This window comes from Halyomorpha halys, unplaced genomic scaffold (genome assembly GCF_000696795.3).
Source record: "Halyomorpha halys isolate HHAL.00 unplaced genomic scaffold, Hhal_1.1 Scaffold372.1, whole genome shotgun sequence".
NCBI lineage: Eukaryota > Metazoa > Arthropoda > Insecta > Hemiptera > Pentatomidae > Halyomorpha > Halyomorpha halys.
Window position 1 is genome coordinate 100,079 of NW_027116001.1, and position 12,102 is coordinate 112,180.

Below are 12,102 nucleotides of genomic sequence, written 5' to 3' on the forward strand. Positions count from 1 at the left end.
AAAAAAAAATAAATAATATAAAAATAAAGGCAAATTAATGTACACATTAAAAGACTTTAACCACCATGTAGAGTAGAAATAAACATTATTTTATCTTTCCTTTGAATTTCGTACTCCAGTTCCCCCTGAAACATTTGAATGAAAATATGAATATTTACTGAGAAAACCTTAAAAATTAGATAGCCTTATAATTGAATTAGATATAAATAAATTATCAGGGTGGTTGTATTAAATATTTTAACGCTCTAACCAACCCATGAATTTGTTACTATAATCAGGACTATTGGTATAACTACAGGTAACTAATCTATTCTAACCAGAGTAGGGGGAGGAACACGCTTTCATTCCATAGAACCACCATGAAATGAAAGTCAACCTTCCAGGCCATATTCGAACTGGCACCACTGCCGTTACAAGATTGCTAAGGTAAATGCCTAAGCTCCCATAGCTATAAATGGCCTCTATTACCTATAAATGAAATATATAGTAAAAGAAAGCATTTCGATCATAAATAATTTTTTTTTCTGAGTCTTCAACAGACATACAAGTTTCTAGCTCCCCTGAGTCTATATTGGTTATAACTGAGTCTCGTAAAATGATCTGTGTGTTTGTTTAATTGAAAATATTGGGATCAATGCCTCCAGCACCAGACCATGTTAGTCCTTCACTCTAGCCCAGGAAGCATTGACATCTATCGTAGATGCACTCAAGAAGTATTAAACTCCATCCTCTCTTTTGATGTTACACTAAACAGGTATTTCAGCTTCTCCAGTCTTATCAGATAAGAGCTGAAGCTGTCCTGGCTGAAATCGCATAGCATCTACTAACATTACCACAGCTTTCTATTTGGCTCAAGCTGAAGATTAGTGAGGCCATTTGTCCGATCCAACCACCTTTACTATGGCATCTCTACAATACCACCTAAAAAAAGCTGTAGGATTACCAGAACTCAGTTCTTCAGTATAAAGTATGAGGTACCATGCATCAGAGGGCCAAGTATAGTGCGATCCAGGAAGAGTACTGTTGGAAAAGGGATACCCATCACTTTTCTGCCTCTACTTGTGATCACTATATCTTGCAGCACCTTAGGTTCTCTTAGCACTCTTAGCCCACTGCTGATTGTGGTCGAGTTTCATTCCTCAAACGTTACTATTATCCCATTTTGATTCTCTCCCTTCTAATAATCTTTACTTTGAACATCCCTTATAGAGACTTCCTCTGAATTATTACACAGTAAGTAAATAATAATTTAGGGAGAATAATTGGATGCTGAGAAATTGTGAGTAATAACCTTTTTAATATTTTTTTTTTTTTACTAAGGAGACTCAATACAGAATTAAACAAACACATTTCTTGAATAACTTCAGTAAAACATAAAATAATAAATCTTCTTCCTTAATTAGGCAAGAATCTAAAATTATAATAATTATGTGAACAGAAGATGGTTGGGATGTGGTAAGAAAAAAGTTTAAAAAATTTATTTAATAGTGCTAAAATTACAGCCAGAATTTCTAGCCTTCATCAGGACTAAGAACAAAGAACAAGATAACAACCAATGAAAAAAAAAAAAAGTAATAAATTAAAAGAGAATATATAAACAGAATGATTAAAGTAAATAATTGTACATAATAAAAATAAAGATTTTATTTCTGAGATAAGATTATTTTTATTTTTATTAATTTTCATTCTGTACAATTATTTACTTTAATCATTCTGAACAATTATTCACTTTAATCATTCTGTACAATTATTTACTTTAATCATTCTGTTTATATTTTCTCTTTTTATTTATTTTTTCTTGTATTACTTGGTTATTATCTTATTCTTTGTTCTTAGCCCTGATGAACGCTAGGAATTCTGGCCGAAACGTTGGCACTATTAAAAGGTTTTTACAACTTATTGGAGTTATTTCTGATCGCACCCCAACCATCTTCTCTTCATATATATTATCCACGGTGAACTATCTTCTCTTCATTATAATAACTATGAATATGGATGCAAAACCAATTAAAAAGCAATGTAAATAAAAAAGAAAAATGAATGTGGCAGACTAATGGTAAAGAACTCAGAAGATTTACATCCACGAGAGGTCATAAAATTTAGCAACATATCCATATTAATTAATTAATTAATCATTAAAAGTTAGAAAACATAGCACTAAATTAAGCTTATACATACCATTAATTCCCAATCTGTCTCATTAACTAATACAAGGATCCCTGGTCGTCTAAAATAAGAAAAAAAGTATAATAAAAAAATAATTAATAATTCCAAAATAACATACAAGTATACAATAAACTATATTCATAAATAAAGTTATTGGATAGTAGGATCAAATAAGACTGAATCCAGTATATATATTGTAATAGTTACAATTCACATTCATGTGATTGGAAAATTCAGTATAAACATTGAAGGGGTCGTAAAAACGTGGAAGTATTTTTTGAAATTTTTTTTTGTATTTTAAAAAATTTCAACTGGCTTACTTGCTCATTGTGATTACTGATCAAATAAAAGTGAGTGACAGTTAGTAAAAATGGGGAACAACCATATTTTTGAAAAAATATTATGCCTTACTTAATCAAAGAGCATGAAATTAGTTTTAAAAAATTGTATTAAATCTGGTATTGTAAAGAGATACAGAGATTATCACCTTAAAACTTCGTAAATTTTCACTATGATGACAGCACTGATTGCTTTTTAGATTTTATTATTGACTTTATCCAACAACAATTTTTAATAGTCACAAAATTACTACTTAATTGATATTTTGCAGATCCATAACATGCAATTTAGTATTCTAAATTTTCAGAACAAATATTTCTATGCAATAAATACGTTGAGGGATTTTTCTTCGCTTAAAGTAAGTACTGTCCACTAAGAACTGCAGGAAGCATAATAGTTTTGATTGATCTTACTTTTAGGTTTTCGAGTAGTAGAGGTGAACTGAGTAATTTTGCAATAGAAAAATAATGAGCATTTCTGTATCTTTAACCTTGTTTTTATTACTTCTTGCATTTCCTTTGTATTATACTTTAACTTTTCTATATCTAAAAACCTATTCATCTTGAAGTTTATAGCTCCAAATCATCATAGTTTTGTGTATTTTTATATGTATTTATTATTATTTATGAATTGTAGGGTACTCTCTAAGTAAAGGCATTATGACTGTTGAAGTGGGAAATCATTTGTTGGACTTGATAATAAACGAAACCGTAAATAATAATGAGTGATTAAGATGTAGGTGGTAGCATTATGTCTCTTACCTTTTAATCTGAGTTAAAACGGAATTTAGAGGTGGGAAAGATTAATGGTGATGTTGATATTGAACTTTGAGGTTGAGTAGGGCTTTAAATTTTTAATATTTTAACAATTACCAGGGAATTCACAATACAATTATTTCACAATCTGACAAATTACCAGATTTCAACTAAGCCAACAATGGGAAAAAGATTAATATTATGTAGTTAAATTTATTTGAAAATTACAATAACTTACACTGAATCTCCATGAAAGAAGAGGTCAGGTCTTTCTGCTATCAAATTATCCTTCATCCAAATGAGTAACTCCTTTATAGTCCCTGTGAAAAGTAATGCCATCAAAAATGCACTATTTAAATGTATGCTTACCAACATTAAACTCAAGAGAAATAAGTTCTAAATGAATCAAATAAGTATATATGTAGTTTAACAGTACACAATTGCAAATCAACATGGAGGTTGGGTATGAACTCACATGAGTGTTACGTTATATTTTTGTGGATTAAAATCTATACTATTATTGTAACTGTTTTAATTGTACCACACTTCTAATAGGGATACTACCTTAAAAGGGATAAACAAACTCCAAATGGTTCCTTTTCACTTGAGGACAGATATAATTCGCATAAATATGAATAACTTTATGGACTCAGGTTTCAACACCTGACAATAGTTAGTTATTTTCTCAATATGCCTAAGTGAGAATAAGCCCATTCCCAGAGTGAAGAGACGGCTGTCAACTAGTAACTAAATTTTTGTTCTAGCAGAGAAATAATCCCACATGTCTCCTAAATTTTGATAAAATTGTTTAAGGTAAATCAAAACCTTAAAACATGAAAAAGTTACCTCAAAACATTAAAACAAACACTGATCTCATGGGCAAACGTTCAAGGGTTAGACTGAAGTGTAGGTCAGAGGATTGGATCAAAACTGATCTTATGGATTATAGTTTGGATAGGCATCACTGGACAGATACATATAGGCAGTGATTCGAGGTACCAGCATCAAACCTTTACGTTTGCTAAGTTTTTAACATTATTAATAATCAACGCTAGCGATATTCCTAAATAAAAATATTCTACTCTAAATTGATGTTTTACATAATGATATGATACTCTTGATCAGGAGTTTAGAATCATAATCAGATCATTATATGAAGTAACAATTTTTATTAGAAAGCATACTTTTTTACCATGCGCTACTAATAAGTATTCAAAATTTGACTAACAATGCATAATATGTATTGGCAAACATAACAAATTTAATTTAATTTCATGAATATGCCAAACAAACAACTTAATCTGCACAAAATCAACTCACATTTTTGGGAATTGGTTAACTGAAGTTCATGTTCTTTGAGATTGTTAAACAAAAGTTCTGCACCTCCTCTGAAACAACAACAATTAGTATTCAATCAAGAATACAAAAATAAAAACTAATAATAACTTACCCAAATTCTAAAGTTACAGGCATACATTCAGATGTCATCATGATCAAAACTGTTTATTTCTGGGCCAGTCTTTCATTAATATAGTTAAAACGAAACGAAAGAATAAAAATAATAATAATAATGTCAACACCTATACCATAATTGATCTTTTATAATACAAAACCACACAAGCAGATGAGCACATGTCAAACCTAACTGGGAGGTTTCACTCAATTGGAATCGCCGCTTCTTGTTTATATGATAATAAAATGAAATTACTTAATGCAGATTATTTGTGTTAACTGATAATACTATATATTTTGTATACTTCGAATGGGTGATTACATATGAATGGTTTTAAAGTCTTGTTAACATTTCTTTACGTTTCATCACTTGAAAAAGTAAGCAGGTTCCAATAATTACTTATATATGATATATTTATTGATTCGAAAGTTTTTTTTGTGCTAATAATTTATACCCATAGTTAAATTTAAGAATAGGTTTGGTTTTCAGAATGGACATAGTAGGAAATTTGCCACAAGAAATTAGTCAGCATGTTTTGTCATTTCTAACACCCCCAGAGCTTATTAAATGTTTTCATGTTTGTAAGAAATGGTATAATTTAGCTAATACTGATTTCCTTTGGAAAAGGCATTGTGTATTAGAATTATTATTAAGTGCTGATACAAACATTCCTGTGTCTAGTAAGTATAGAAATACATGTTCATCAGCCCTATGTTCAACATTTGTTTTAATAAATTCTTACTGCACTATAAAACTTTATTATTTTAGGTTCAAATGGGCAACTCTGCAAATGGGGAACTATCTATAGATCTTTCAAAAGGAAAGTTAACAGGTGGGAACATGATTGTGCCCAGTATTTCAGTGTTACTCTTTCTAGTTTAAACTCTGTTATCGCTTTTGGTGAAGTGTCCTTTGTAGTATACTACTTTTTACCTCTCGAGTCAAATCTTGAAAAATTATATGTTTATCGATTATGTGAAGAAAAAGTAAACTGTGAACAAATAATTGAATTAGAATTACCTGGCCGGGGTATTGTTCAATTAATCACAAATGACATTTACACATTAGTTTCCAGAGATAATTTTATTTTGTGTTTTAAAAAAACTCCTGAAAAACACATTAGTTATGTTGCTATTTGTTTAAGGTCAGGTATTTTAGAATATTCTACCGAAGATGTTATATGTTTTATAAATGCCAAAAGCTGTCTTGACCGAGAACTGAATATAAGGGAACTATGTAATAGTTACATTTGGTTTGAAGATAGCAATAAAGTTATCCATGTTTTCAATTTAGAAACAAATGAATCTTTGAAAATTGATCCACTCCAGGAAATGAAACGTATGTGTAACTTAATTACAATGTGGTCAGATTCTTCTGTTGTAGTTTATTCTCCTTGTGGTAAAGTTCTTTTAAATCTGTCTGTTGATTATGCCCAGGAAGTATTTTTGAATAAAACTACTCTTGTGTGTCTCCACCCTGCTAAAGGACAACATATAAGACTTCTGCAAACATTTGATATCAAGAGTGGTGAAAAACTTATGGAAAAAAATGTTATGAGGTTTGCGGATATTACTCTTCATTCAAGTTACGATTCCATTTATATTTTGGAAAGGAGTAGTCGAGATTTGTATAGAGTAAGCTCTCTTTGTGCAAGGACTGGACAAATCCAGTGGCATGTATCCTTACCTAATATGTTTTACAATCTTTGGCCTGCCATCTTACATGTTGTTTCTCACAAGCATTTATTTGTTTGGCCTTGTAATAATAGAACCGATAGATACTCTATTTTTAATCTGAAGACTGGTAAAATGCTTTATGCAAGCTCAAATAAAGGAAGTATTCAATATATTAGCGGTGGTGTGTGTATTTCTGTAGATGGTAAAGTGGTTCATATCAAAAGCTTTTTGTGATTAATTTATTGAATAAATATAATTTTATTTATATACCATTTTTCCTGATGGCAAACTACCAGTTGTAGATACCTTTTCAATAGATTAAATAAATTAGATAATAAAATAAATGTTACTTTTCCCACTATAAATTTAGCCCTGTAATAAATTTAATCTCTATGTACATTATATACTTATAGATAAGTTGGAATCTATTATCACATGATTTCCACTTAAAGATAATGTGTTATACATTGCTATTAATGTTAATAAACCTAAATCAGTATTATTGTTTAATAGTTACTTGTTCTATGAAAGATTTCAGATTTTATAATGTGCAATTATAATTATTTCCCCAGACATTTATTTTTATCAGATTACTTATAAAAAAATAATAATGTTAAAATACAGTTACAGTAGTACTTGATTTTCGTAATTTAACTATTGGTTCATTTGCAAACCAGCCTTTATCCTTTTTCCTTGCTCTTCTCTATACTTATAACGATTGTTAATGTAAAGATTAAGCTTATTTTGACTTACCAAGTGCTTTAATATTAATAGTTGTACACATTTTAGGCTTATAATTATATTATGATACCAGACTCCTCACCTTGGTTTAACAAGGCTCTAACAAAATTGCAGTTTTCTTAGAAACCACTTGCTTCAAAGCTGTTCAGCTTCCAAATAAATTTTAGTCCCACATCGGTTGAAGAATTAAGGATCTATTTGTGTTAGAACTTTAAATAGGAAGTTGTAATTTTGTTTCTCAAAAACTTGGTTACAGCAATTAAAACCTTATCAAACTAGGTACTGGATTGATAACAAATCCAAAAATTTGTGTGTATATTCAGATATACATTTACTATTCAGATAGAGGCATATCTGACAAAAAAGTTTTTTTTAATTTTGTGTTTGAAATATTCCACATAAGTGTACCATAGACTGAAGTTAATTTGTAACAACTCTAATATCTTTAGGATAGTCTATGGGAAAACCTCTGTAAAAAAACTAACAGTCTATGATATTATCATCTATAATACATCTAATTCTAAATACAATCAAAAGCAGTTTTTGTCTGATGGCTACTGTTCAAGCAAAGAAGAGGTATATATATATGTATACACATACACTCATTATTATACAATTATACTGTTTAAAGTAATATAAAAAGTAGCAATCTTAACCTTTAAACTTCAGAAAATTTCATATACTACATAATGACGTTTTGGACTTAATTATCCATTTACAAATTGTTTAAATCCATTAATGTATAAGTAACTACTGTTATTATCAACTATAATTCCATACCTAGGTAGAAGTTGATAACTCGTTACCTAATTACCTTGAATTATCAACTTCTTCACAGTTGGTACAGAACTTGTACAAAATTAGCTAAATTTAGTCATAAAAGAGTTAATAAGTTGAAATTGTTTATACTTAAATTATGTTTTTAAACTTATTTAATTTTATAAGATATTTTTATAGTTAAAAAATATATTATAAGTATAGAGAATTTTAACTTATAAATTACTAGGGGGATACCCCTGTCCGCCCAGCGTTGGACAAACCCCTATTTTACAAATAATACAACTGTTCATTTAATTGTATAACTGTAGTTTACTTATTAGAAAATTGTTGATTGACCATGTATATATGAGGAAAATGGTTGGATGGGCTCAAAAGAACTTGATAAGGAATAAAATAATAAACCTTGGAAGATCGCTGAATTAACTGACTGTGTGTAATAACGAATAGTTTTATTACTATTCGAGTTCTTTTGACTGTACCCAGATCTTCCTTTTATGTAATTTAGATGTATTCCAAATGCAGAAAATAAAAATTAATTTAATTGCATTTTTTTTTCTTCAAAAAATGCATTCTTCTTCAATTTAACTCAATTTTTATTATTCCACCTTATATGTAAAATAAAATATTACTAAATAATTGTTTATATATTAGAGAGATTTTTTTATGACAAATTTAGGTAATTTTGTTATTGCTCACAGTTGATAATAATATTGGTTACATATATTTATGTATTATAACAAGTATATAAAAGTTTAAAATGTATTATAGTATAAACATCACATCTAACTAATAAAATGAGATTTTTAGAAGTTTGAAGTCCTTTTTTTTTATTACTTTGAAACTCATTGGAAAAGTGGTGAATTTTTTTACCCCTTCCACTCCTCTCCTACCTAAACGCGATGATAAATCAGTGAGACTTTAAAGGACATAATGTTCTGGTCATAATAAACAATCTCCCCTATATTGTTAATTGTCTGAACTGTTATTGGATCATAAAAATACATCAACAGTTTTTAATTGTAAAATGAAATAAATGCCTGAAACAGTATATCTTTAGACAAGGTCGTGTTTGGAAGTTTTACTGAAAAAAAAGTTTCTAAGCGACACTACTTATTAATTAATAAAGATGATTTATTTGATTCAGTAGCTAGGACTTCAGAGAAATCATTTTGATTATCAAATTAGCAGTAGTTTAAAAAAATAGTTGAATGATGTGAGTTTAATGTCTTCCTGGGTCAGTTAATATTAATTTTGATATGGTCCGGAAAAATGAATCTTGACATCACTACTCAGGTTAGTACAGGGTGATAAAATAGTTGGCAATAACTACAAAAACAAAGGGACCCACTTAATTGACCATTTTCTCCTCACCAATACCAGTAATCTCAACATCTATCACTCAACTATCTACCATTTTTATTTTTAGAGCATTTGATAATAAATACAAGTTATATTTGGGAGTTGAAACTTCAAAAGGAATTAGACTATTTTAAAACTAGTAACATGTTGCAAGGAATGTTAGGAGCAGCTAGAGCATATTTTGATTAATTATAAATAGTTATTATTTTATTTTAAAATTACATATTACACTTTACTAGATTGTGAAGGTGTTATTACTTTGATTAATTAATACATGACATATGTGTATGATCTATTTATAGGTTGAAGTAATGTTTATATTTATTGAGAACAGGCAAGAAGAGCCTGAAAAATTTAAAATAAAGTAATAGAAGTATCAAAGGTAATCATTACAAGGAGTTGATATTATTTCCTTATTTATTCCACTTCATTTAAATAAAAAAAAGATTGTTACATAACATGCATAATTAAATAAAATGATAATACAGCTGGTAACGTCAGAAATAAATATTACATAAAACAATATAGGAACTTTGTAATTCTTGAAGATGACACAGTGTTCTGTTCGTTTTTCTATTTGACACATTATGCAGTAGCTACTGATATTTCTGTTCAATCACATTTCTTGCTGACATTTTTCAAGGAACATGATTAAAATTCCAATAAAGTTTTATAAACAGTATTAAAGTTGTGTAAACAACATTAAGTTTCAAGTTTTCACACAACAATTAATAAGAAGGATATACTATTTATACTTTTGAATATTAAAATATTTGGTTTGTTCTCACCCCAAAATTTTGTATCAGAAGAAGAGTAATTTTAAAGTCTGCATGCAGCAGTTTCATCAGTGTTAAGGTTGCTTTTTCTTCCCCAAATGAGTGAGGAAGGTCACTGCTGGTAGTTTTTAAGATATGAGTCAGAGCCCATTCTCTCAACATAAATGTATGATCACACTGAGGGTATTGAAGAACCCAAGATGAAAAGACTATTATGTTGGAGGGGCCACACCCTGTGCACAGTCGTCAACCTTTACTCTAATTGTACTTGGTACCTATTCAACCCCTATATTTCTACATCTTAGTCTGTGAAACCAAGCTTATGGAATTTTTTTTTTTAATAGTATAGAATTATAGGATTGTTCCTATTGATTCTATAAATGTTTTTATCATTTCACAGGTTTTTCATTTTGTGTTTATAGTCAGGACCGCGGAGAGAAGGACCAAGGGTTTTGGATTTAATGTTTCTGGGCCATCTCCATCAAATAGTGTATATATCAGTGGAACCTTACTATAATGTTACAAAAACAGGATGAGACTGTCTAATGGAATTTAACCTGAATTATTTTAAAATTGACATTTCAATTTTGTTTGATATAAAACTCAACATTTAAAATGGTTCACCTGAAACAGTTTTGATATTCTTTACTTATCTACTCATTCAATAATTCTAGATTTTGTGTAAAATAAATCAGAAATGTTTAGTGAAAAGAAGAAAACATTTTTTAAAAAATCTTAGTTTTTTTTTAAATGACACAAATTTTACATCTTCCAAAATTATTGTTTAAAATCAGTCATGATTTAAATTTTGTGAGCTTATTAATATTGAGTGGGATCTTCATGTGGAGCTTTGAATATCATCTTCCGCTTTTCTTGGCTTAGTGTTGCTAATGATGTCTCATTCTTCAATAATAACTTGGTGTGGATGTTGAAATTAATTGGAGGAATTGAATCCCTTTGAAATTTTCATACCATTTGGAACCTTAGTTCAGTGGAGTGAAGTCATCTAGGTGCAATTTGAGAACCTTCTCACACTGTAGCAATAATAAGTTCAAAATCAACAGAAAGTACTACTTACTACTGCTGACTAAAAATGTTTAATAACATTAATAATAATAAGGATGCTGACAGCACAACACCAATGGTTGCTACTTATGTAGCCCTCTGACCTCATACCTACAAAGCCATAACATAATCCTATCATCTGCATGTTGGAAATTTGTTGGTAGATTATTCTTCATCTAACCATGCAACTTCAACCCCCATTTTAATCCTCATGATGTTAATATTACTTTCACTAATCTATTTGTAGATTATATAGTAAGGTAAAGAATTACAATCGTGAAAAATTTTGCTATAGTGTTTTTAGGTTCTATGAGACAAAATAACCAAGTCTTGCAAAATGGTCTGTGAACTGTCTAGTTAAAAAACTTATAATCGTACCTAACTGGTATTACATATTTAAAAACAATTTTGATCCTTTTTCTCAACTTTATTCTTTTTAAAACCTTCCAACGTTTCGACCACTTAGGTCATTTTCAAGGATACCTTTACTTTGTTGTCATTTTCTCTTTTAAAATTCTTAAAAATGCCGGCTAATTGCCTTTGTCTCATCTATAATTTCTTCTATATAATTCTTTCCTAAATTTAAAACTTGTACTAACCACTTTTCTATCATTTACATTAGCAAACTCTTACAACATACAGAGTTTGCAAATGTAAATGATAGAAAGAGAAGTGGTTAGTACAAGTTTTAAAAAATGAATAAATACAAAATATTAAAGAATTTGAGGAGTTACTAAAGGAGAAAAATTGAGACCAGAATTGGAATAAGAAAAGGCTGAGACTGACCAATATTATTCGTATTAACTCTAGCTTTGTGATCATTGCTAAACTGTTGTATTATTAGCAGGAACAAAGTTGATTTACTTCCACCTCGAAAAACCCTAAAACACGAATTTTAGTAACAGAAAAATATAAGTTTTTTATTAAAAAAAAATTTCTTTTACTCAGAACTTTAATGCCAAATTTTTACCATAAATATTTTTTCAATTGAA

General features: G+C 29.2%; 2 protein-coding genes across 5 annotated transcripts; one reads left to right on the forward strand and one right to left on the reverse strand.

The window, feature by feature from the left end:
* On the reverse strand, positions 1 to 4,914 carry Urm1 (Ubiquitin-related modifier 1). The gene is made up of 5 exons (XM_014422418.3): positions 4,711 to 4,914; positions 4,581 to 4,648; positions 3,499 to 3,580; positions 2,179 to 2,227; positions 1 to 125 (listed from the first exon to the last, which is right to left on the reverse strand). The coding sequence occupies exons 1-5, from the start codon at positions 4,749 to 4,751 to the stop codon at positions 57 to 59; spliced, it is 309 nt and encodes a 102-aa protein (XP_014277904.1). The 5' UTR covers positions 4,752 to 4,914; the 3' UTR covers positions 1 to 56.
* A 6-nt stretch (positions 4,915 to 4,920) lies between these two features.
* On the forward strand, positions 4,921 to 6,656 carry LOC106681870 (uncharacterized). Of its 4 annotated transcripts, none has more exons than XR_010844996.1 (4): positions 4,921 to 5,090; positions 5,203 to 5,393; positions 5,482 to 6,051; positions 6,150 to 6,656. XR_010844996.1 is itself a non-coding variant. In XM_067052930.1 (4 exons), exons 2-4 carry the CDS (start codon positions 5,204 to 5,206, stop codon positions 6,621 to 6,623), a joined length of 1,020 nt encoding a protein of 339 aa, XP_066909031.1. In that variant the 5' UTR covers positions 4,924 to 5,090; position 5,203; the 3' UTR covers positions 6,624 to 6,656. The 4 variants fall into 4 exon arrangements, 3 of the variants coding, with proteins under 3 accessions (XP_014277899.1, XP_066909031.1, XP_014277898.1); XM_067052930.1 differs by having other exon boundaries at positions 4,924 to 5,090; positions 5,482 to 5,545; positions 5,858 to 6,656; XM_014422413.2 differs by having other exon boundaries at positions 4,923 to 5,090; positions 5,190 to 5,393; positions 5,482 to 6,656.
* The last annotated feature ends 5,446 nt before the right edge of the window (positions 6,657 to 12,102 follow it).

Coding starts and splice junctions, on each gene's coding strand:
- Urm1 (XM_014422418.3), bottom strand. CDS start 4,751: ATGATGACATCTGAATGTATGCCTGTAACTTTAGAATTTGG. Junction 4,649..4,710: donor CCTGTAACTTTAGAATTTGG/GTAAGTTATTAT, acceptor TTGTTGTTTCAG/AGGAGGTGCAGAACTTTTGT. Junction 3,581..4,580: donor GTTAACCAATTCCCAAAAAT/GTGAGTTGATTT, acceptor TACTTTTCACAG/GGACTATAAAGGAGTTACTC.
- LOC106681870 (XM_014422413.2), top strand. CDS start 5,204: ATGGACATAGTAGGAAATTTGCCACAAGAAATTAGTCAGCATGTTTTG. Junction 5,394..5,481: donor TACAAACATTCCTGTGTCTA/GTAAGTATAGAA, acceptor TTATTATTTTAG/GTTCAAATGGGCAACTCTGC.